Below are 25,207 nucleotides of genomic sequence, written 5' to 3'. Positions count from 1 at the left end.
CTTTGTTGCGTTTGTGTTATTGATACACTACCTTTTCCATCTCTGTAATTTTTAGTAGGTTACGATGTAAATGGTCCTAAAACACACGGGCTATAAATATGACACCTAGTCATGGAGGTCAACAGTAAAACAAAATTCCTTATAAGGCCTGACACAGATAACAGCGGGAGATAAAGGAAACTCACTAAGGCTGATATGATCCTTTAATCCTCTACCCTCAGCTGTAGCCTTTGCCCCATAGCAAGGACAAAATCCCATTCCCCTTCTCTGCCTTCCCAGTTTCTATCATCATGATGACATCACCTGTGTGTATAAGCGTGTACTGTATGTGTTTGTTTCACAACCGCACTGCTTCTCTCGACTTACAGATAAAAAGGAGGCTGACTTCTGAGGGTCGTATGGTGCGTGTGAAGTCCTTTAAGCTGCTGACCTCCTCACTTTCAGATGAGACGCCTTTGGATTCTTTCACGCCGTCTTTCTTCTTTTCTTTCTCTTTCGCCTTTTGTTTCGAAAACAAGACTCAGGCCGAGTATTGTGGAGGGTATTAAATGCCCCCTCGCTCTCCGTCTTTGTCTTTTGCTCTTTTTATCGCCTGCCTATCTCTCAATCTCTCTCGCTGTCACCCATCTCACTAAACCAGGGTGACATGACCAGTCCTGGGTTGCTATGGTGACAGTCCCACTGGTACGGTGGCAGTGGCGCTGGCAGTGTGGAATGGGTCTGCGGGCGTGCCTGCAAGTGTGTAGCTCTGCGTTTCTGTTCTCAGAGGTGTGAGTTGTCAAGTGGCAACAGTGTGTGTAGTTATGCATGTTGTCATCAACCACTGAGCGTGTGTATAGCCTCATGTTTGTGTGTAATTTATTTTATTTTTTTATTTTTTTAGATGTGTGCGCGTGCAGGCGCGTTGCTTTGCGGCCTCCTGCAGATGTTCTCTGGCCCCAGTGCCTCCTGCCAGCTGCTCCGCCCCCCAAGAACACACACATGCACACACACTCCTCTTAATTAAGAGCCCTGTGCCATGGTGGGCGACTCAACGGGGGCATGATGGCGCACACATCACAGACACTCACCAGAAGGGCTCAGCGTAGTGTGTCTATGAGCTGTTTTTTGTGTGGGTCGATGTATGTGTGTGTGTGTGTGTGGGTAGATGATCCACCGGTGTTGCCCTTGAAGCCCTGTGGTCGTGATAGCGATGGTGGTGGTGGTAGGTAAACAAGCAGCTAATCAGGCCTATGTGTCTAATCCACACACTCCACCAGGCACCACAGGCAGGGATAGTGACACCGAAAGACTTTCTCCTCATGTTCCACATGCAGTTTAGAGGCAGAGGAGGAGGAAACTGGGACAGCAGGAAGAGGAGGAGAAGCAGGGGTCGCAGTCAGGATTTGGCTGGAGATTGGGGCGAGAGCGGAGGTGGAGTAGAAATTTTCAGATAGTTTAGATCAGGAGAGGAGGAGGGAGAGCGGAGAGGCAACAGCGTGTCAGTTGTGGTACTTGTGGCTTGTGGACTTCGGCTGAGATAGTATTTTATGAAATTTAACCAATATAAATCCAATTTAGAGTATTATAAACAACTGCTGCTGTTGGATGAGAAATAATCATTGTTTGTCAAGAATTTTGTTAAACATTAATCAAGCTAATCTAGCATTAGCAGCTGGAATAAACTGACTTTTATATTTAATTATCAGAAAACAATTTAATTCAAGCTGCATGCTACAAGCTTACTGAGCTTCAATAAGAACAGCCAGTGGCTTGGAGAGATCACATTAACCGGAAAACTAAAGTTTTTGAGGTAACGATAATTAGCTGGGTGAAAGAAAATGATGTGAGGCAGCTTCGGATGAGAAACCTGCTAGCAGTTGCTGCTTTTTTTATATTGATCTTTTGCTACTAAAAAAACCCACCAGGGACATAAAGGCCTCTATGTAAGCTTTGTTAGCATCATAGCTAAAATAAAATCCAGGTATTTTGCTGACCCAGAAACCAAAATGGAACCTGGAAGTAGAGTTGTGTGTGCATTGCACTAGTTTAAAGCACTTTTTTACAATTATAATTTATTTATTTCATGACACCTGTGCTGATGCACAAGGTTCCAGCAAAAATAATGCACAAAAAATATAAATAAGTAAATAAACATTTAAGGTTTAGTCTGTGAGTCAGGCTTTCCCAGAACAAAATTAAAAATCGCCCTTCAGAGTTGTGAAATCATGCCTCGTGATAATATAAACTGCTGTGGAGTTTTTGGGACTCTAAGAAGTATTAAACATAACAGATCAGCTGCTCAAATGATTTTTGCTTAAGGAATTTCATTTTTCTGGTGGCTGAAAAGAGTTGAGTTTTGAAATATTGCAGAAAAGCTGCAGTCACAGAGAAGTATTGGTCTGTATACTATGTATACAACATTATTGTATGTGTATTGTATGTGTATTCAACATTATGCACTCCACACTGTATATAAATGCCACTTGTTTTGCACATATTCAGCTCTGTATATTTTATATATTTTATTATTATTATTATTATTATTATTTTATTTTTACTATTTAATTTGTAAAAATGTGTATACACACACACACACACACACACACACACACACACACACACACGTAGGAAAATATTTAGTATACACATCCAGAAATGCATACACTATTATATATTGTACATATATTTATTAGTTTCAGGTTGGCCATTCTTGTATTTTGCTCGTTTGTGTTGTTGTGTTTGCACATCTCTGTTGCTTGTGGGGCTCGCACACAAGAATTTCACTCGCATGTGCTGTGCCAGTGTGCCTGCACATGTGATGTGACAATAAAAGTGATTTGATTTGATTTGATTTGATTTGAAGTACATGACCTCTAAACAGAAAACACTGCTTGCGATCTTGCTGTGTTTTTATTGCATCCAAGTCACATATGAAATCCTAAAGTAAGCCTGATTAAAAATGTTACTTTTAATATTTGCACTTGATTTTTTTGTTTCTCATATTGTCCAGACTGCAAATGGCCTGTTTGGATGCCAGGAACAGCCAAATCAGTCCTTTTAAGCACTGCTATATGATAGTGTGACACTTAATTGGTATTTAACTGATATTTCTTGTAGTGGGAGGAGCTACTGATTATATAGATAGCAGTTGCAGTTAGGTATAGGCAAGTGAGGCTTTGTGGAACACTGAAACATTCAACAAGCAGTTGTAATTGTTGAAATTGTATTGCGGTTTTGGAGCAAACAGACATCCATCTCCACGGCCACACATCTATGATGTTATTCTGTGTAACAGTGATACAGACCAATACGTGCAAACGAGGGTTCTTATTATTCCAGGCCATCAATAATTAAGATCAACATATATTTTGGAGAAATCCCCATACAGCAAAGCAAGCTGTGACTGTAATGAGGTGCGTTTCAGCAAATACTAGTTTCCCACTGTTGTGTTAACATACGTGAGGCTGTTTCAGTTGCTTAGTAATTTAGTGCAATGCACAATAAACCAATTTGTGAAATAAAATGTGCCGGGGAGAGGCTGCTGTGTTTATTGTGACAACTATATATTGTAGGTTTTTTGGATTTGTGAATGTTGCCTGCTTTGTAGTCAGGCTAAGTGCAGGTCCCATTAGTTTTTGTGAAAGATGTCTCGTTTGTGGTGGAATTAAGTGCAAATTAATGTGGTTAAATATGCAGTTTTCTTTGGTCTTTCTTTGTGTTTGCTTGTTTGTTTGTTTTTGTTGTTTTTTTGCAAACCTGCCCTGTCTTGTAAAAAATCCTCAAAGTTTGGATGTATTTGGCGATTTTTACCTCTCAGCAGTAACTGCCCATGGGAAATTCTCATCACAGGCACACGGGTGGGCAGCGTGGACAGTTTGTGAACGCAATTACTGTGGAACTAGTCGATTTACGGGCTTCATATTTATACCGTAGGTGTATCTACTTAAAATCTTGGACAAATTTGAATTTCAGTGACCTTGACCTCAAGGTCAGAAGATTTCTGAAAATACTGTGAATGCAGTAACCTGAGAACAAGGTGACGTAGGATTTTGAAATTGATACCATAGATGTATCTACTAGGAGACTGAGGGGTAATACTGCAGTTGCCAGTGATTTTTAGTTTGTGTGAATTTAGAGAGTCAGCAGGTTTGCTCTACCCACTATCAAACAGCCCTAGAAGCAGCAGGTAAGACAACTTTTGAGGCACGTAAAGTGCCGTTGGTATTTGAACCATACTTCGGGGAGTATAGCCTTGCAGAACTGTTTTTGTTCTCTACTTTAATTATTGTTCTTAATTTGAGTCTTCTTCAGTTTGTCCAGATAATCTGCACTGCACTAATCCACTGCTGTGAAGAAAACAAGCATAAAAAAGATCAGACCCATTTAAAAGCCTTCTATTTCTGCCTCTACTGCTCAGAGGCTCGCTTTAAAGAGTAAAAGACTTAGTTATGCCAGGGTAGTGCCTCTGTCAGAGCCAAACGGTTTACCAATAATATTTGATGTTTGATCACAGTCAAAGAGGTGAGCAACATGATGTCGTGTCATTTACAGCTGCCACATGTGTGGGTTTTTCATTAAACTTCTCTGTTTATGCTTTAGAATGAAACATGGAAGGTTGGCAACATCAGTTGGTAGTAAAACAGATGCTGAACATCTTTCTATTTTTTCCTACCAATGCCTCTAAGTCCATAAATCAATTAATTTGCTTGAGTCAGACTGGTGGAACCTCACTTGTGTATTTTTTTACTTGCTTTGACTTTGCAGTCAAGTGATGATGTAATTATAATAAAGTGACCAAAAGAATCTTCGTTATTTAATTGATCTGCTACTTGTTCAACTGATGTATGTTTGACACTGTGCCCTCCGTCCTTCCTCTTTAGTGTTTGTCTTAGTTTCATCTAGATTTACCGCTGCTGTAATGCTGCTCCTCATGTTCCTTATTATCGCTGTGATTTTCCCTCTGGTCTCCTTTAACTCATCTCTCTCTCCAGTGTTGCTTTTTTTTTTCTCCCCCCCTCTTCTTTCTCTCCCTCCTCTGCTCTGTCATCTCCTCTCCTCTTCTTCCTAACACACCCGGACACGAAAGAACACCGTGGATAGTTAATAATTCTCTAATTTCCGCTCTTCACGGTGTGTAGAAGGTGTCGCAGATAACCTGATTTATCAGACAGCTATTAGAATGTGAATCGGGGGGTATTAAAGCAATGGACATTAACGTGCACATTGTTTAAACAACGCCACGGGACTAATGGATTTCAAAATGAATTTGTCAACACCGTTCTCTGTGAATATAATTAGTCAAATGAGATCAAAGCGGTGGAGGAGACCAGAGGAGGAGCTGGGAAGCAGTTTAAAGGAAGTCATATATGCAGACGCTGCAGCAGGAAGCTATGGGGAATTCTCTCTCTGTGACTGTGATGTGTGTTGGGTTATGCTCATGGAGTAATGCGATTACCTGTAGATATGTTAAGTATGAGGGGGAAAAAAGCCCATTTTTACCCCGAGGGATCCACTTTATGAAGAATAGGCAACTTATTAGACAATCCAAATATCAAATCAAATATAGATTTAACTGCTGCCATGTCATTACATTCTGGGATTGACAGTCTGTATTGCTGCCAGTGTCTTTAATTCTTCTTTTTAGCATCACATCAAAATGAGTGAATGAATCTGAAGCAGGCAAGATGTTTATACTTGTCAGAAGAAGACAGCAAACAGGAAAGAGTCTGCGTATTAACATAACGTTATAATCACAAGGCATCTTAAACTGTAAGGATGCTGATATTCTTTCATTTTATTTTATTTGTTTTTTTGACTACATTTTGGAAGCTCAATGTACCTTATCTATGTGCTCCATCATCAGCGTGTCACACTTCTGCACTGAGTGGCACATTTCCTGCCTGCTCCAAACTATAGTTGATCTGCCCTACACACATAAAACCAAATGCGTATTAATCTAAAGGTTAAGTTTGCATTTTGTGCTCCTGTTTGAGTAACTACAGTACTCTGGCATGTAATAAAAATACTAGAAATTATGTTTTTCTGTGTGTTTTAACATAAACACACTGATAACTGAGCGGATTGTCTTCCACACAAGCTGTTTTAGCTTGCCCAGAGTAGCTGTACATATGCAAGCCGCTTTGCAACCCATATCTGCCCCAGTGCTGTATCCGCAATATCTGTCCTTACTGATGCCTGCATGTTTGTTTTGGGTCTTGCAGTGAGCCGTGCTGTTAAAGAATAGATGAAGCTCGGGAAGGGTTTCAGAGGCAGGAAACAGGAGGACATCATTGCTAGCATATGAAAATAAAATAATTTGCTTCTCTTTTCGAGACTTTGTAGTTGATTTTCCTGCTGTGTTCAAAACATGAAATTTTGCCATGCAGGGGATTGAAACAGCACTGATAACAAATAAACCGCAGCAACAAAAATTTTTATTTTATCTGTGAGGGCAATTTCAAATGAAGATGTGCTTTAATGCAGAGTCACAAGGGGGATTTCATGCCTCAAAATGTAAGCTTCTTGTAAAATTAGATTAGATGCACGCTGGGATAGAGAAAACAGAAACCACTAAGATACTTGTTAACGGGCCACGCAGACTTTGGCACAGAAGTCTCCGGCAGTCACGATATAGCAAGTAAACAGTGGTGATGGCGCTTGAAATATCTGTTTGTTTCAACATAACTTACGTCGACTCGTTGCCTACAGAATTAAACGTCTTCCTTTTCTAGCTTCGCATTTTCATGTTGCGGCTCCACTGTATGTCTACCCTCTCCTGGATTGCTATCTCTGCATGTAGGCGTGTGGCACCGTTTGGATTTGCACTCGTTTTGAATAACAAGAAATTTCAAGTCCTGCAGTACCCACTGATTGACAGAAATGTTTAACTTGCTAGTAAAAAAAAATTGCTTATGAATTTCAGAAGTAATGTAGGAGCTGAGAGAAAAGCTGGAGCCCACACACCACAGAAAAACAAGGATATTTCTCTAAAGTGGACATCTCCATTGAAGGAAGCGTTTCAGAATTGAACTTAAACCTCTGTGTCTGATTCCACCATGAGGGGAGAGCCGGCCGCTGAGCAGACATGGCGTTGGGTTGAGGTGGAGGTGGGCATGTGTGGAGGGGGTGAATCGGTACTGCTTGAATGCTAATATCCCACTTTAGAAGTCAACCCACCTCTCCATCCCCACATCTCCTTTGCTCTGTCCCTCTCTCTGCATCTTTCCCTCAACTCTGGTTGCTGTCAGTCTTCACTCATCTACCTTCTTTTTTTACCCTTCCTTTTTTTGTCACCTCTCCCACTCCTCCCGACAATCTTCTCTCCTACTTCCCGACTCTCCTTCTTCTCTCCCTGCACTAGCCTGCTCCAGGCTTTACATCACCCACGCTCCCTCTCTCCTCTTCCTTCTATCTGACTCTCCATCCTTCTCACTCATCAAACTCTGCCTTCTCCCCAAGATCTCTCTCGTTGCCACACTTTTAAAACTTTTTTAAACCTCTTTCTCTCTCTCTCTCTCTCTCTCTCATACACACACACACACACACACACACACACACACACACACACACACACACACACACACACACACGTTTGCGCATTCTTGACAAAGCCAGCTAATTACAGGCAAGTGTCCACTCCAGCCCTTCTTAAATACCGAGCTGATTAATGAGACGGAGGTGGAGGGCCAGGAAGTCTCACCCTTTGTGGGTGGTGGATACACACCCCTGTCTCTAAGCAGTTCTCTCTCTCACACACATGCACACATGCACGTACTGTACACACCTTTCCTTTTTTCTTTCACAGTCACATATGCAAATCATCAGCCATGTGAAGCTTCCTTACAGAAATGTTGATATCAAAATTTTATGGCTTATCTCCTCCCTCGTGTGTTTTAACCTCTCCCCTTCTCCATCTTCATGTCTTTGTGGCAGCCCACTGACTTCTGGTGGATTTTTTTTGTTTGGGGGGGGGTGTAACAACTCCGACAGAGAAGAGCTAAGAAGCGAGAAACAGACAAAGTGTGAAGGGGATGGAGGGGGGGTCAGGTGTAGCTGGGGCCTCCTCTGAAGTCATGTCGGCTCATTTTCTCTGCGGCGGCTCAGGCACGACTCACTGTCGGCTCAAAATGGCCTCCGACACATCTCGATGTCTGATTTGTGTGTGTGTTTGACCCTGAGGACCGTTGTGAATTCTGCAGGAGCAAGGAGATGGAGTGCAGCTGCTGCTGCTGCTGAATGCTGACACACGTGCAGAGCTGAAAAAAAAGCACGCACACATACACACACGCACAGTCACAATCTCGACTGGGTCAGTCAGGTTCAAAGCATTTGTATTCATGGAAGGTTTTGCATTGGCTCCACCACCTACAGTGTTCCATCTAACTGTGGGACGTGGCTTTTTACTTTCACACTCAGAAGACCTTGGACTGTGTTGGAGTGTGTTTATGGCTGTATTTATGGCAGTATGGTGCTACCTGAGTGAATACACCTGGCTGAATGCATTTTTCCACTTGGATCATCCTTGAAAATACTTGAGGGCGTGTGTTTTGACGCTCAAATTGACCCCCCTGACACACCAACTTATGCTGTACGTGTCTCAATCTCTCGCCTAATACACCTCTGTCCCCTGCACAATCAGATACCTCCATGTACATTCACACGTGCTTAGCTCTGTTATCTCATACTAAACTGTATAAAATCTAGCATAAAGACAAACTGACTGAACACAAATTACAAGTTGTTAACACTATAATTCTATGTACTAAGCTAAAATTGGTATTTAATTTCACCTGGGCCTTTGTGAAACTTTATAAATTCCCTTGTCCCTAGCAAGTGGGCTGGAGACAGCAAGATCTGATTACCAGTCCTGCTCTGTAAAATCGTTACTAAAATAGGACAGAGGGATGAAGTTGGCTAAAATGTCTCAGCAGTAACACAGTGAGCCAAAAGAAATTTCAGAAGACATCAGGATGAATGTGCTTGAAAAACATCATCCTGTGAAGGCTTACAAAGAAATTTCTAATGCTCCGGGAGTCCTCAGAGCACCCGTGGTGGAGCTTATGTACAAATGGAGAAAACTAGAAAAAATGAAGCGTGATGTGTTCAACCATCCAAAGTAACTCCAAGCAAAATATCCAATGAGCAACACTATCCAAAATAACACAGAAGCACTGTTGAACTGTTGAACTGCAACTGGGTTACAAAGGAAAATAATAAGAGTAAGTTGACCTCTGAATCACTCAAAATGAATACAATTTACGTTCTGGAATTATTAGTAAAATGTGGACTTGAGCCTTTTTGAGATCCAATTGGTATTTGGTGCTTTTTACTTTACAAACTCGAGTTTGCTTTTCACACAGAATGTCTCTAGTGAAATTATGTTTGATGATGTGGTACAGTGGTGTGTGAGGCAATCATAATTTGTCAGGCTCAGGAGGGACTCGGAGGCAGACCGTCACTTAAGTTCGTGATTTATTTACACACACAGACACCAGATGCGAATATATACAGGTGAGGGGGCACAGGAAGAGGGTCTCCGGGAAGCACAGGCACGGGAAGAAGAGGGCTATGTACAAAATCCACTGAAGCTCAGGTAGCTCGGACTCCGGCTTTAGCTCACCAACGGCGGTCCTCAGGCTGGCGAGAATCCTGGCACAGAGAGGAAAGGCAGGTAAGTAGTGGCACGACAGAAACTCGAAAAACGGCTCAGATAGGTGATGACACTGACGAGTGTTACACAATAATCCAGCGAGGAAGCACTCTCAGCAGCCGCCTTAAGAAGTGAGTGAGATGATTGCTTGCAGGTGTCCGAGCCAGGGGCTGGAGCCGTCATGACTCCGCCCCGGTAGAGCGCAGTGCAGGGGAGAGAGAGAGATGCAGCACAACAAAAACACTTGTAGCCATACAGAGTCAGCCGAGAAGGCACAGGGTCATGACATAATTGGAGATTATTCATCCGAATTTCAGGAGCAGGACCACGCCTCCAAACACGCTCCTTCCGGTTGTCATGTATATAGGTTCCCCCAGTTCATTCCCGTTTACGTGCCCCAGCCTCCCTCCCTCCTTGTATTCAAATCTTTAACTTGTTCATTTCTATTTAGTGCATGGGGGATCTGCCAGGCCCGGGAGCCATCGCCAGTCCGCTTCGAGGCATTCCCCAAACCGCAGCTCAGTTCACGTCAAAGCATTCACTTTTACCTACTAAAACGCTGTCAAACCTAAAATGAGGACATGGGTCCACACCGTAAAAAAAAAATCCTAAAAAGTTTGTTGCCCTAATTTTACATGGAATTTTGCCTTTTTCAAGTGCTTTTAAACATTAAATTAGGAACATTTTAATGTGATTAAACAATGAAATTACCTATAAACAAGGTCAATGAATGTGGCAATATGAATAAAAATACTTAAATGTACAGAAATATACAGTTAACAGTTGGTTTAAATAATAATGGATTGCATTCATATAGCGCTTTTTGAGACCCTCAAAGCGTTTTACAATTCCACTTTATAATTCCCCTCTGGCCATCACCAGTAGGTGGTAGGTGAAGTGTCTTGTCCAAGGGCACAATGACCGAGAGTGTCCGAGCCGGGGCTTGAACCGGCAACCTTCTGATCACAAGGCCAACTGCCAACTGCCAAAAGTTTATAAGAATCATTTTATATATTTTTCCATAGCATTACATTTGAATTTAACAGTTCAATCTTTCAAATAACGGACAAATATTTGTGAAATTCTGATACATTTGTGAATGTATTTTAACAATCTAAATGTGCAAATGTACAGACAAATACATTTAAAAAACAAGAAAATTATGTTTTATTACATTTACAGTGATTTTACGTTAATTTACATTTGAAATGTAAAATCACAGTCTATTGATGTAAATTTAATGATATTCTAGAAGAATACACAGTAAAATACTTTTATATTACAATTTTGTTTTTACAGTGCAGTTGGTGAAATAGTAAAGTCGATTTAGCCCAGATACAGGTTTCCAAGATAACAGTAGTTAGCCAGTTATTTCATGCTACTGTAGCAACAAATGTGTTTAATTGAAGGTCACATTTACTTACAAACTCTCTCTGGCTACCTAGTTAGCATGACAAATAACTGATGTGACTGCTGTGCTGATGTGTGCACGAGCACAAAAGCCTTAGCTGAGAAGTTAGGCAGGAACAGGCGATTCTGCATCTTATTGCACTGATATTAGCCATAAGTTATTATTACAATTTATAAAACTTGTTAAATACTTTGTCAATTATTCCAACTTGATGCTAGCAAGAAGCTAACACCACCCGACCTTCTCAACTTGTGAGCTAAACTGGTGCCCTCCAGTCTATATTTTTAATACTATTTTATTTGTAAGCCTCTTCAAACTATCATCTTATATACATGCCTGTTATATGCCAAAACATCCTGTAATTATGATAGTCACACATACTCTAAGGAGTATTTAAGTGGAGATTGTATAGTTCCAGTCATTTTCCCCCTCACCCCCTCCTCCCTTCGTCCTTTCCTCACTTGTTACTTTGTTCCCCCCTGAACAGCTTGACGTTAATTCCCAAAGATATCTCCATCACAAACTTGCTGAAGTGATGGTGTCAGCCTTTAAATGCTGACGTGACTCGATGCGATTGTCTTTTTGCAAGTTCCTGACACGCAGTCAGAACATGCATGAATGCACACCAAGGAGTCTCTCTTATAATTGAGATGAAACAAATATGAACTCTTAATAAAACAAGCTCTGTTGCCTCCTGCAGAAAAGTCATTCTCTTCACTTGTGGTAACAGCAGCTTTGCACTGCTTTTTGAGCTGCATTTCCAAACTGTCCATTCTAATATTTTCACACTCTTGATTCCATGTTGACAGACAAATTTTCCTCCTTCCCCTTCATGTTAAGATCATGGTATACAGTCAGTGGTCACTTTCTAAGTCACATCTTGCTAGTACTAGGCTGAACTCCCTACATTAATTCCTCTGGAAACGTTTAACATAGAAGCCATTTAAGTACAGAGAACTCATTGTCATGTTCGAGAAAGCAGTTGGAGATGATCTGACTTTGTGACATTATCCTGCTGGAAGCAGCGATCAGAAGAAGGGTGCACTGTGGTCATAAAGAGATAGACATGGTCAGCGTCAGCCACAATTCTCAGTTCGGCTGTGGTGTTTAAATGATGCTCAGCCAGTACTATAGGGGCCCAAAGTGTGCCATTACACCACCAGCAGTCTGAACTATTAATGCATGGCAGGAGGGATTGATGTTTCTGCTTTCTTTATGCCAAATTCTGACTCTACCATCTGAATGTCAAAGCAGAAGTGACGACTGAGACCAGGCAACATTTTTCCAGTCTTCTATTTTGTTGAGTCCGTGTGAACTACAGCTTCCTATTCTGAGTTGAGCAGATCAACACGTGGTGTTCTCTTCTCTGACCATAGTCATGGTTATATAGATCAGTGCTTTCTGAGTTCTTTCAGCATATTTTGGTGCTTTTTAAATGATCAGTAGCATCTTAAAGCATCAAAGCTCGGAGATTCTGAGCTTTAAAATTGATCAGTTTGAGCAGAAGCTAAGTTAGATTCTCCTGATTTCGCTGGTGATGAAATTTAGGGAATTGAGACAAAAAAAAATAGCACGATGTGGGGTTACTGAGAAAAACAAACTCATAGCTCTTTAATTCTATGTGATGATATTTTATTGGACCATAGTATTACTGAACACACCTTAAACTTTAAATCAGCAATAACCTCCTCAGCATCATCTTTTGGCCTCGTTTTCAGTGTGGAAAGCCAAATTGGCTCAGGCAAGAGGAAAGTCTGCCAGGGAGATCTTTCTCTTGTTCTCATGAGGTTGAAAAAAAAAATCACATATGTTTTATTTATTTATATTTTTCTGTTTTGCGTTTGTTCCGTGTCACCTTGTTCAACAATTCACTAACTGTGGTTAGAAATAGTTTGACAAAACAATCTTAACTCAGGAAAGAATTTTAATAAATGACATTTCTTAGTTTTCCTTTTTTTCTTCACTTTGGTTCAGAAGACTTAGCGCACTGTACCTGGAGTGTATTTTTTAGCCAACAAACAAATAAACACACAATTAAGGTTTTTCTGGGTAAAACCTGAAATGAAACTGGCTCCAAGTTTTGCTTTTGCATGTCATCAGTCTGAAAGTGAAATGCAGTATTTCTGGATTGGCAGTTCTAGTCAAATAAATGGCTCTAGCCCAGTATTTGATTCCTATTGTCTCTGTCTCCTGGCTTTTAGCAAGGTCTTGGTTTGAGGTGAAACTCATTTGTGGCAATTGAAAAGTAGCGCACAGGGGAGAATAAAGAATCAGTGCTTATATATGGGATGTAGCAGGTTGACCTGGCACGGCATAGCTCAGCATGGCACAGTATGGCAGGCTCCAATGAGGCTTCACCCTCCCAAGGCTCCATCCCGCCTGAGCTCAACACAATCAGGCCTCCACAGCGAGACCGACTGCAGGTTACCATGACAACCCGGAGGCACTGCCTGCATGGGACAAAGGCTGGCAGGTCCTGTGTGTGTGTGTGTGTGTGTGTGTGTGCGCGCGTGTGTGTGCGCGTGTGTGTGTGTGTGTGTGTGATTGAGAGACAGAGTGAGTGATGTGTGGCAGAGCAGGCGCGGCCCTCCTGGGGCCCTCATTCGTTTGTCTCTCGCTGAGACCACAGGAGCCCTGATGCTGCAGAGATGGAGGTGGTGGCGGTGGATGGGGTGGGAGAAGAGGAGGGGCGATGGGAGGGGGCAAGCCAGCAAAAAGCAACTGATGTTGAGAGACTATGATGAAAAGATGCAAAGAAAGGTGTAGTGTAAGAGAAAAGAATAAGAAATCAAAAGGACGGCAGTACAAATGGATTTGGTGGATTGGATTGTTCTGCCCCCAGTCACTCGTTCACTCATTCATCAATCATGTGCGAAGCTTTGTCGTACAAAACACGGGTCTTGACAAAAGTTGATTTTAAAAAATGGACTTCACCACTACACTCTGGCAAATTAATTGCACCAATTAGTGGAGCACTCAAAATTCAAAATTTTAATAACCTGTCTACCACACAGCAAGTTGCAATGACTTGAAACAGCACTGCTTTACAGAATGTAATAAAATAAAAAGTGCACTTATCCAATGCACCAGGCATTAAAAATGAGGAAGCGATCTCTTTAAGCATATTGGGGTTGATCATTAATTGTCTCAGTTCCTGACGCACATTTGCTCTCTGCCTTGTATTCATTGAATTTTCCTCTACATTTTATTTTCATATAAACACCATTAAGTGGACTTTCACTTGTTAACCTCAGAGGGTCAGAGTAAAATGTGTTCTGTCTATGCAGCTCCGGCATATAGTCTGTGCCCACCACTCTGTATAAGTGAGCTCAGAGACAGGAACTATGTTAACTTTGGAGATGACTCAGTTGATGTCAGTCTGCTTCTTAGAAATGAGTCATCACATGAGTTTGTGTTCTGAACATACAGCTTGTATAGACAAGGAGAAACATCACCTTTGCCTTCTCAGACCTTCACTGAAGTACAGAAAATAAGAAGTGTTAAGAATTACAGGATACAGTCATTGTAATAAGAAAGCGCAACCTCTTTTATTTAAGACACGGCAAAAAATAATCTGGTTCTTGGTAGGTTCTATAATTTTTTTCAATAGAACCTCAGATGAACAACGTTGACATGTTACATGTGATAATTTAACAATAATGGACAACCAGTGTGTGAGTTGACAATTATTTAGTTACATCCAGGTGCTGCCTAATCAAATGCAGTGATTAACTATGTGATCATTTCTGTAAAAGCAGATGTTTTGGCAGTTTGCTGGTCTGAAACATTCAGGTGTGTGTTCACACGATGCCAAGGAGCAGAACTGAAAACAATGATCCCACTCACAGCAGCACATCTACAACAGAATGGTTTTGGGGGGGGGAGTAACAAGGTGTTGCAATGGCCCAGTCAAAGTCCAGAGCTCAACCTGATTGAAATGTTGTGGCAGGACCTTAAGAGAGCTTTGTAGAAAAACAAATGCCTGCAAAGCCTTTTGTTAAATAAATAAATGAGAAGATGTGCATCACCACAGATGAACATCGTGTTTACATATGTAAATCCTTAGTATTGACAGAGAGCGCACGTTCTTTTTGACATGACTGTAAGTACCATGATATTGACTGACTGAGAAATTGAGGTCTGTGCTGATCTAATATAAGAAATACACTTTTAACCAGAAAAATTACTTGCAAAACTAAATCCATCATATTCTTTCTGTTTTCTTTTCCAGGTTTAGATCACACAAACAAGGACCTAAAGAAAAACTTTGTGAGTAAACTCAAAATCAATGTGCCTTAAATGAATTTGAGCATTATCTTAGAGGCTTTTCTCTCAGCTAGAGTTGCTTCTCTGTTCGTTAAAAGATGAGACAATAAAAGTTTCATATAGTTATAAAGCTGCGAGGCTGGTGTTACACTGGCTGGCCATAAAGCATATGTGAAGTGGCAGCGTTGTTTACTCCTGCCTTGTCATTTATAATCCTATAGGCAGTTTGAAGCGTGCAGGCCAACTTGTACTTTGTCACAGCAGATTGTCTGGCATGGATAAGCCTGGCTGCAGAGAGAGAGAGGGAGATACATAATTGCTCTCTTGTACAGTCTGCTGCCAAGACATCCTCCTCCCGTTATGCCTATATACACTGGCAAACAAGTCATTCAAACATGTTCACTTTTATGACACACACACACATAAACCACACCGACACGCAGCAGCATCTCCTCAGTGACAGTGATTGCCGTCAGTCAGAAGAAAAATGTTGACAGTCTAATTCAAGTGCCACTATCGAGAGTTTTTTATGGGATTGCTTCATTTCCTGTCATGTCATCCTGATGTTTTGTGTTGAGGGTTATGCTGTCGTACACTACTCCGCATTTGTTTTCTGTCTCGCTTTTCCAGGAGGCCCGTGCCAGTTTTGACCTGCGTGCATCTCACGATCCCATGCCTGTCAGAAATGAGGAGAATAGGTAATGACTCCTGTCCTTTTACTCTTACCTCTAGATATCCGATCCCTATATTTCTCCCTTCCAAAACCAGGAAACTGATCAAACGTCGTGTATAGTGGCCCTAACGTGAGACGCAAACATTCAAGCTAAGCAACCGAGCTAATTCTTGGACCTAAAACTAGCTTAACTGGCTGCAACAAGCGACAGCTGTCCTCTCACAGAGAAAGAATCAGTGGACGTTGGTTAGAATGTGAGAATCTTGAGTTTGCCTGTCTGAAATCAGAGATCTATCATGTTACACTGGAAGTCTGCTGCTGTCATTTCATGAAAAAGCTTAACTGACTAACTGTAGCTCAAGACATGATATCAAGGTCAATTTCTCTTTTTGCTAATTAAAGATTTCAAAACTAAATCGTTGCACGTGTCTGGTGTCAACCTACAACATATTACCTGTTTTTTTCATGCTTTGATTATTGGAGGTGAGACATCCAGTATCTTAGTGTTCTTTTCTGACAATGTGAGCCAATCATATTGAGGAGATGCCATAATTACTGCGTGTGCTCAGGCTAAAACCCCTCCCCAAAAAAGAAAACGCTCATCTCAGCTTATTTAGTCTCTGTATGTGGCTAACATCTTATTCCCCCTCTGTCTCAGTCACGGTACCCATTGTGCAGGGGAAGTTGCCATGGAGGCCAACAACTCCTACTGTGGTGTGGGCATCGCCTTCAATGCCAGGATTGGAGGTGAGGAAAACAATACAGCCTTAAAAAGACCGTAGGAGGCAGTGCATTGTGGGTGTGCTGCACTGGCCAAAACGAGGACATGGCATAAGAAGCAGTTTTTAAAACACTTGTTATACTACATTGGTGCTATATTATTATTATTATTAATAATATTATTCGTTTACTTGATGAAAAATGCATGCTTTGTGACTTTAGGACAGCTGTGCAGCTCTATTGGTAAAGACAGAAGAAAGGGTTTTTTAGTGGTGCTCAGTATACCTTTGGGGATTGACAGTAGGGCCAGCACCTTATCTAACAGAAATCTATTCATTTCTGACCAATTATAAACCACTAGTTTTTACAAAAAAAGAGGAAAGGAAATAATTTTAGCACAATGCTGTGATTTTTCTTTGCCTGTGGTTAAAACCTCTTTGGAGGAAAAACCCTGCATGCATAATACACCTGCTCTAACTTTACAAGGTCTCACTTACTTTATTATGAAATGATAAATAATTCAAACTCACCTTTACTGGCAGAAACTCGAAAGTAACAAATATTCCAAAAACCAAAATATCACATCCACATGCTGAATTACTTTTGAGAGAAAAGAAAAATGCTCAGCATCATTTCCAGATGCAAATGGAAATGATGCTGAGTAAAACGGTTGATTTTATGTTTGGTTTAGGTGAAAATTAAAATGTCGAGCAGAAACACTGTAAAATGTGGCAGAAAATCTCAGGAAATCGTGCCAAATTTTCACAGTGAAGTTTTCCTTGTCGGTATAAATTTTCAACGCCTGTGTATATATTTACAGTGAACATGGCTTTAGGTTTATGCGAATACAGGTCACTACATATTGACTGGGTGCTATTCAGGCATGCTGCCCCTATTTAACAGCTCATTTTTTAGTGTAATGGCTTTTTTAGTGTTGGTAGTAACATCGGAAAAGGATGAATGAACTGAATACATAAGATTGCCCATTTTCCCGTTGTGAAATCAAAGATTTTTACAGGGTTTACCAAGAGTGCTGTAACCCACAAGTTAATGAGGAGTACATAATGTGTTTGAATAAGAACACTTCCTGCAGCTCTCAGATCCTAAATGACTCAAACTGAGTTTAATGCAGCGATGGCATCAGCACGAAATAGAGAAAATGAGAAGAGGAATCCCTCAGTTGAACTCTGGCATTTGAACTCTGCTCTGTGATCTTTAATCTCTGACCCGTCCTCGTTTGTCACAGGCAGATGAGCGTCTCATGCAAAAAAGAGAGCGAAAGAAAAACAGTTTGACGGAGCGAGAGCACGAATTTCTTCCCACAGTTAGATTCGATTTTGCTTTGTTGGTTCCATTTGATTCTGACTCATAAACAGTCTGTATGGCACACAGGAGACGAAGGGGCAAGACCTGCATGAAAGATGCATGTTTTGACTTGAGCTGTCACACAGCTGGCTAAGTGAAGTTCTTTGCCTCTGTTTGTAGTGTTTGTATTGACGATTTGTGTTCTTGTTTTTCATCACAGTCACCACACAAACTTTTCAAAACCTTAGAAAATGTGCATTATTCCATCTGAAAACATGTATTTTTCATCTAAACTGACTGTACATGCAATAATAGATGCTAAGCTGAATACATGTGGTTCTTGGCTATGCCTCTCCAACGACCTAATTCTGAAAAGTTGCTTCGTCAGATATCCCAGCTCTTGAGCATATTAACATCTCAGCACAGAAACTCCATTTCTTAATGTAAAAAAACAACTCTTTAATGCTAGCCAGGTCTAATAAATAAGAAAGAGACTTTTTTTCCTGTAAACCTTCCTTTACTCCACTGTCTCTAGTCGCTGCCATCTAATGACAGCAGTCTTTTGTTCTATCCACAGTCTCTAATTGGAGTGATGTTGTCAAGCTACAATTACAAAGGACACATCCACTGTTTAGAATTTATGCAACAAGCAGCAGAAACCTAAATGCACATCTGACTTGTGGTTTGGATTAATTACTGTATAGTTTCTACTGCAAATCAAAAAGAAAAAAAAATCACACATTTAATGCAATTAAAAATTTTCTCTATCGGATTCTTTCACAATGTCTGACCCTGTCACTTCAACTGGCCGTATTAGGGATTTGAGTTCTCCAAATTTAATTGCATCACAGGTAGACAGTAGCTGTGACGACCAACACGATAGTAGAGAGATTATTTGAAGTATTATTTCAAACATGACATTTATTTTCAAATCCCCATCCATCCATCCATTAATCTTCTTAACCCATTATCAAATTGTTGAATAAAATGTATACTTATTTTTGAAAGCTGCCATTCTCAGTAAAAAAAAAAAAAAAGATTAAGTATGTTTTTTTTCACACAAATAGAGATTAGCTGGTGAGCATTTACTTGCTAAAAGTGAGACATGCAGGAACTAAAAAGATGGTGAATACTGGATTTAGATTCAAGATGTATATAAATATTAATGTGAGTCTTTATCTGTTGGATGTGGGAGGGACCACATCAGCTTAAAATGTTATGATACACTATTTAAATGTTAGTTAAAAAATATATCAGTGATTGCAGTCCTAAATGAGACCCACCCCCACATAAATGTACTCCAGTTTTGCGATCAGAAATCTTAAAACAGTTGATAACTTGTGCAGTGCTGACACTCCACACTTTCCAGTAGCAGATTTACCGAATGTTGGGTAAAGTGAAGTAATCCATAGTTTCACCCTGTAGGTTGTATATACTGGGATGTTTTTGGCTGCTTTTCTCAGCTTTGATAGCATGCTAACTTGGGGTGACACCCCCCAGGGTCCCTCGGGGCAAATGGAAGAAAAATCTCACTCTCACTGTAGCTTCTCTGTCCACTGACATTACATTATAATAGTTCATGGCTGCTGCAGACACAGTTGCACTGCAAGTACTGAGCTTCACAAACTCTTATTTCACAGTTAAACTGATGAAGTAACTTCTTTTGAGACATACGTTAATCATTGTATTCAGTTTATAATGGTGGTCAGAAAGTATCAATCAGTAAATGCAGAGGAATGTGAATATATCGACAGTGAGGGGATGAGATATAGCTATAGTTTGTGTTGTTTTCTATTTCCTTTTTTTTTTTCATTTTGCACAAGCCTTCCTCCAAACTCTGATCTCTGTGACCTTTTCGATGTGACCAGGTATCCGCCTGTTGGATGGCTCTGTGACGGATGCCATGGAGGCCACAGCTCTGACCTTCAACATCCACTTCATCGACATCTACGTCTGCAGTTGGGGCCCGAGGGACGACGGGGCCGAGATGGACGGGCCGCAGAGCCTGACAGAGCAAGCCCTCCGGCTAGGAGCTCACAAGGCACAGCTTTCATCTCTAAGTTCACACTGCTGTCTGTCAGATGTAAAGCCGACAGTCACACTGTCAGTGGAGCTGGGATTGGAAGGACAAAATGTCGAGTGTTCAGATTTCCTAGCCAGATTTAAATCCTCATTTCCTTATTTATTTATATCTTACGGAGAGTACGTTCATGACACGTACTGTAACAAAGTCAATCTGCTACTTTTGCCACATAGTCAGACTGCTCCAAAACAGACTATTTGTTTTGTTTTTTAGATGAATATTGTGTGTGTGTGTGTGTGTGTGTGTGTGTGTGTGTGTGTGTGTGTGTGTGTGTGTGTGTGTGTGTGTGTGTGTGTGTGTGTGTGTGTTGTAATCCAGGCCTTTCATTTATTTGGTATTCACTTCCAATACATGTGACTATTTTTGTTTGTTCATATAGACAGTAAGAGCATGACCTCCCACACAAAAAATACACTGATCAGCCACGACACTGAAACTAATGACAGATGACTAGAATAACACTAGTCTTCTAGAGACCGTGTTCTTCTGGGATATGTTGGGTCCTGGCATTCACAGGGACATCATTTAAACTTAAAGAAAGACGGATATAGCGATCATGGCGTTGCTCGCTGGTTTGTAACATCCAGTTTTGAATCCTTCACATGAGCATTTTCACAGTCACCATCTTGGTATTTTGAAACCAGATGTGACAAGCACGGTGACTGTGAAGCTGCACTCTCATTGGCTAATGACTTGTGACTGACATGTCATACCCTGGACAATTCTCCTTTCTAATATGTAGATAACCCAAATTTAGGAGCCCATAACCCATAAACTAATCAGGAAAGTGTTTATAGAGATCAGGACAGAGAGTTGGTTTTCCATAGATTTCCATGAGACCAAACCACAGGTTTTGCCCCCCTGGTGGCAATGAATAATAATGCAGGGTTAAGATACTTGCCCACTGGCTTCACGTCTTTTTATAGCGCTAGAGGCTACATCTTCTCTTGTCTCAGTCAAACTTCTTCTTGGGTACTTGTAGATTGCACTGCTGTTATTAGATTCTGTGTTTCCTGTTCACATCTTCCATGTGCTCTGGTTTTCTCTGTTTCGCTACTTCTTTACCGCTCTGGAAAAGTAGAAAACTGCTTTTAATTATATTTCCTTTGAAAGTGCCTGTCACCAAGGCAACAACGTCAATGTCCAGTATCACCAATTCATAATTTAGCTGAAATGTTATTCTCTTCAGCGGTAAGTCTAATTTCTAAGCCAGTAAAGGATTTATTTGCACAAGTCTTAGTTTTAAGCTTCAGTAAACAGCACAAGAAATGTTTATACAGCTGCTGCACTACAGTTTTTTTGGTGCCATAAACCAAGATCGAAGAACAGAATTTAAGCACAACTTCACTCTTGACTCTGGAAACACAGTTCTATGATAAAATGTTCAAAACACGGTTTGCTTACTGATTTTCAAGCATATGTGAGTAACTTTAATCCTGGTTCCTCAATGTTTTGGGTTCTTAAAAAGGATTATCATCCTCTGAAGACAATATTGCAGTAAAAGTGTGCTCTTTTAGCAAACTAAGGGTTAAGGATGATAATGGTAACTTCCTGGTTTGAATCTGGATGAGGCCTTTTGTTTCAAATGTTTCCCCTTTTCCACAAACTCTTTCTAAAAAAAGAACTAAATTACTAGCTGTCCCTCAGTTTCAGCATTTTTTTCACAAGTTAATGAGCCTGATTTTCAGTGGTGTACTGGCTTTCAAGATCAAGTGGACACCACAGAAAATATATTTCTTAATTTATTCTTCACTGCTTCAGCTTTGAGTTGTTTTGGTCTTAGTGATGCCCTGTGAGAGCTGCTCCTTACACTGTCCTTTGTGAAGGTTCATGTGCTGATGCCTTTGAGGAAAAAATAGTATTTGAGGAAAATTTTAGTCGCCTCATGAGGCATTAAAAATGTTGCATTAAAAAGACCTAAATTTAGCACAGGATGCGACAACACCAAAAAGAAGACATAAAATGTAGCAACTCAAGGGACCATGTGGGTTGGACCATGGACAGTTGGGCAGTAAGCAGCACATAATCTCATTATAATGTGATGGTATTTTCATTACACTGGGTTCTGCTAAGGCCTTTAAACACCAGACACGTAAAGTTTTGTGAGAATATTTTGACTACGTGAGTTTGCTGAATGAATCTGCGGCATTCATTTTTTCAGCCGGAAAAAGTGCACTCATAGCTCAAATTTTGCACCAGTACAGAATATAAAAATGGTAAAATAATATTGTTTTAACTTAGACACACAGCTAGACACTGGTCTGGGTCATGACTCCTCAGATGTTGTCCCAACTCTGGGAACAAGAGCTCAAACGGTCCCAGTTGACATCTTGAAATATGTACGTATGCGATCGGGATACAGCTTCATATTCTGGATCAAACCATGACATTTTCCCTCCTGCTGCATTCTCTTGAGAACTGTAAGAATCTTGGTTTTAGCCTTTTCTTGTTGGAAAACATCAAGACTGAAATTTTTTTTGCATTTTTTGAGAACAACTTTTCACAAAAAGCCAAGCTAGCATAAGCCAGCAATGGACTCCTATGACTTTTGTAGATTGTTGTAGCAATTTATCACATCTGGCTAGTTTCATCATCAGAGTGTGTTGTGAATGCAGTATTCCCTTTACCATGTATATAAAAAAGTGCAAGAAAGACTAGTCTGAATTCAGGGTACATGGGTTTTTATACATATAAAATGATAATACATATTACAGGAACAAACTGTCCATGTTACATTATGATAGGAAAAATAAAAACAGTACTACTACCACATAGCTGGAGTAACAGTATGTTATTGTAAAGCTTGCATTGTGCTTTAGCTTTCAGTGCTAGAATTTAAAGGAAAGTTTGTTGGGATGCAAATGACAAAACCCATCAAAATAGCTACAAAGCAAACAGCTTAAAAGATATTTTATGAAAGACTTACATATGTTGTACACATAAAACAATAACAGCTTTTCCAATAAAACATTTGTTGACAACGTTTGTTTTAGATATAAATACAGTTTTTTGTTAGTATGTGAGATCTTTCTTTTTTTCATTCTCTTTGACATCCCACTGTTTGTTTTCTCAGGGCCGAGGTGGGAAGGGCAGCATCTATGTGTGGGCGGCAGGTAATGGTGGAATGCAGCATGACCACTGCGGTGCAGATGGATATGTTAACTCCATCTACAACATTGCCATCGGCGCCGTCACTCAAACTGGGAAGCCCACCTTCTTTGGAGAGCCCTGCCCTGGAGTGATGGCCGTCACTCTGACAGGGACCAGCGTGGGAAGCTCATTACCTTTGGTTAGTGTGTGTGTACCTCCCAACACATCTAACAACAGTATTTATCATTAATGAATGTATATACAGTATGTGTATGTGTGCACATCAGTGCCAGCAGCCCTGATCTTTGGCTCCTGTGAGCTGTAAGAAGCCTGTTAAAGAGCAGCCACTGGTGTGGTATTTATAGAGACTTGCCAAATGACCTAGGTGACTGCTGGGCACACACATGCAGACACGCAGGAGCCAACGAGTGTTAATTGGAGGTAAAGCGTGGCTGTAGTGGCTGAGAAAGAGAGAGGAAGAAGCAGAGGTGTTGATGGCGGAGGTAACACTGAAAAGCCAGGAACAAATCCAGCGCCAGCTACAGAAACAGAAAGGCCAATTTTATCAGTGTGATATCACCCTCGTCTGCAGGGAGGTCTGCCCTTTACCACCTCACATTAGAAGGTGGTTAGACCAGAATGCAGTTGTTTTGTTACTGTTAAATTGTGTTGACGTGTTCTAATGACAGAAGAACCGCTGTTGACACAGTAGCTGCTATAGTGTGGAACCAGTAATGGCTTAATTAGCTGCAAACAGCTCACGTGCACCTCCCCTTTGCAGCATATATACTGGTACATGTAATATAATATATCATGTAAAATTAGTTCCTTTGTGATTCCTCCAGGTGACTGTGACCAACATTGGTGATGGATGTGTCACACACTTTCCAGGAACATCCAGTGCTGCTCCGATTGCTGCAGCGATTCTGGCTCTTGCCTTAGAAGTAAAGTGAGTTTTTTTTCTTCCTACTTATTCTACAATCAAATAATGATATAAAATTGAATTTCACATCGTGTTAATTTATGTAGGATTAATTTTGTGCTGCCTATATAGTGAATCCTAATAACACCTGCGATCATCAGATCTTTCATTTAGCACCCCCTGCAGGTCACATGTTCACTGCTGATTTGTTCATCAATAGCTCAGGTTAGCAACAGGCAGACCACGGTCCAGACCCAGATGCTCTTATTTACGGATCTAGACATATTACTACATTTTGACAATTTTTTATAATTATTTACGGTATGGTTATTTTAATCTGTGCAAGGGTTAAGTTATTTACACCGACCAATCGTGTACATTCTAACTTATCCCACATGATGCTACTCAGCCAATGAAATCATTTATTCAGAGCATGTGTGAAAACAGAAAACTCTGAGATGCAGAAGTCAGATGAAGTAAGTCAGGAAAACAGATAGGGAGCAAGAAGAGTTTTGTCTAGAAACTAATTGTTCAAAAACTATGTTATTTATTTTTGCTTGTAAACATTATTTTACTCAAAATAGGGAAAGAACATTTTATTATTACTTTAATATTTTATTAATAGCAGCACACATTGATGTATTGTTGAATCCTACTTTATTTATTTTACTTTAAAACCAGTTAAAACCCTGGAAACAGACATTAAACTGTTAGACTACTTTCAAATATATTACACTAAATTATCATGCGCATGGAAATGCATGATATTTCGGACCTTTGTTTGAGGACATTTTCTCTGACTAGGCCTCTTTAAATTTTAACTGAATGCTGATTTACAGAGGCCCAGGCCCAGTCAGAATGTCCTGATGACGTTGTGATCCATTTACCCAACATCTGCATTTGTTCAGTATCGGTAAAGGCATTGCTAACAACCTCTTTTAAAGTTCACTGCCAATTAGCAAATGCTAACATGCTAACACTAGGATTTTTTGCTTGTGTAAACATTGCCCTTGCAGATATGCTAGCTGGCTGATGTTAGTATGTGGCAGACGCACTGCTTTACCATTTGGAAATCTCACAAAGCCAATATTGTTGTCTTGACACTT

At 40.5% G+C, this 25,207-nt stretch overlaps 1 protein-coding gene across 1 annotated transcript in view; it reads left to right on the top strand.

The window, feature by feature from the left end:
* The window catches only part of LOC308406408 (furin-like protease kpc-1), a gene marked incomplete at its 3' end in the record, with an annotated part of 218,622 nt that overhangs the window by 125,335 nt on the left and 68,080 nt on the right, over positions 1-25,207 (top strand). Inside the window, exons 7-12 of the mRNA XM_080897404.1 lie at positions 15,274-15,311; positions 15,939-16,006; positions 16,640-16,728; positions 19,875-20,047; positions 23,163-23,378; positions 24,025-24,128. Of these exons, the coding sequence (XP_080753530.1) occupies positions 15,274-15,311; positions 15,939-16,006; positions 16,640-16,728; positions 19,875-20,047; positions 23,163-23,378; positions 24,025-24,128 (688 nt within the window). The remainder of the gene's footprint in view (positions 1-15,273; positions 15,312-15,938; positions 16,007-16,639; positions 16,729-19,874; positions 20,048-23,162; positions 23,379-24,024; positions 24,129-25,207) is intronic.

This window comes from Rhamphochromis sp. 'chilingali' (genome assembly GCF_963969265.1).
Source record: "Rhamphochromis sp. 'chilingali' genome assembly, chromosome: 11".
In the NCBI taxonomy this organism is placed as follows: Eukaryota; Metazoa; Chordata; class Actinopteri; order Cichliformes; family Cichlidae; genus Rhamphochromis; species Rhamphochromis sp. 'chilingali'.
Note: the sequence above shows the minus strand (reverse complement) of the source record. Positions and strands in the feature narration are given on the sequence as shown.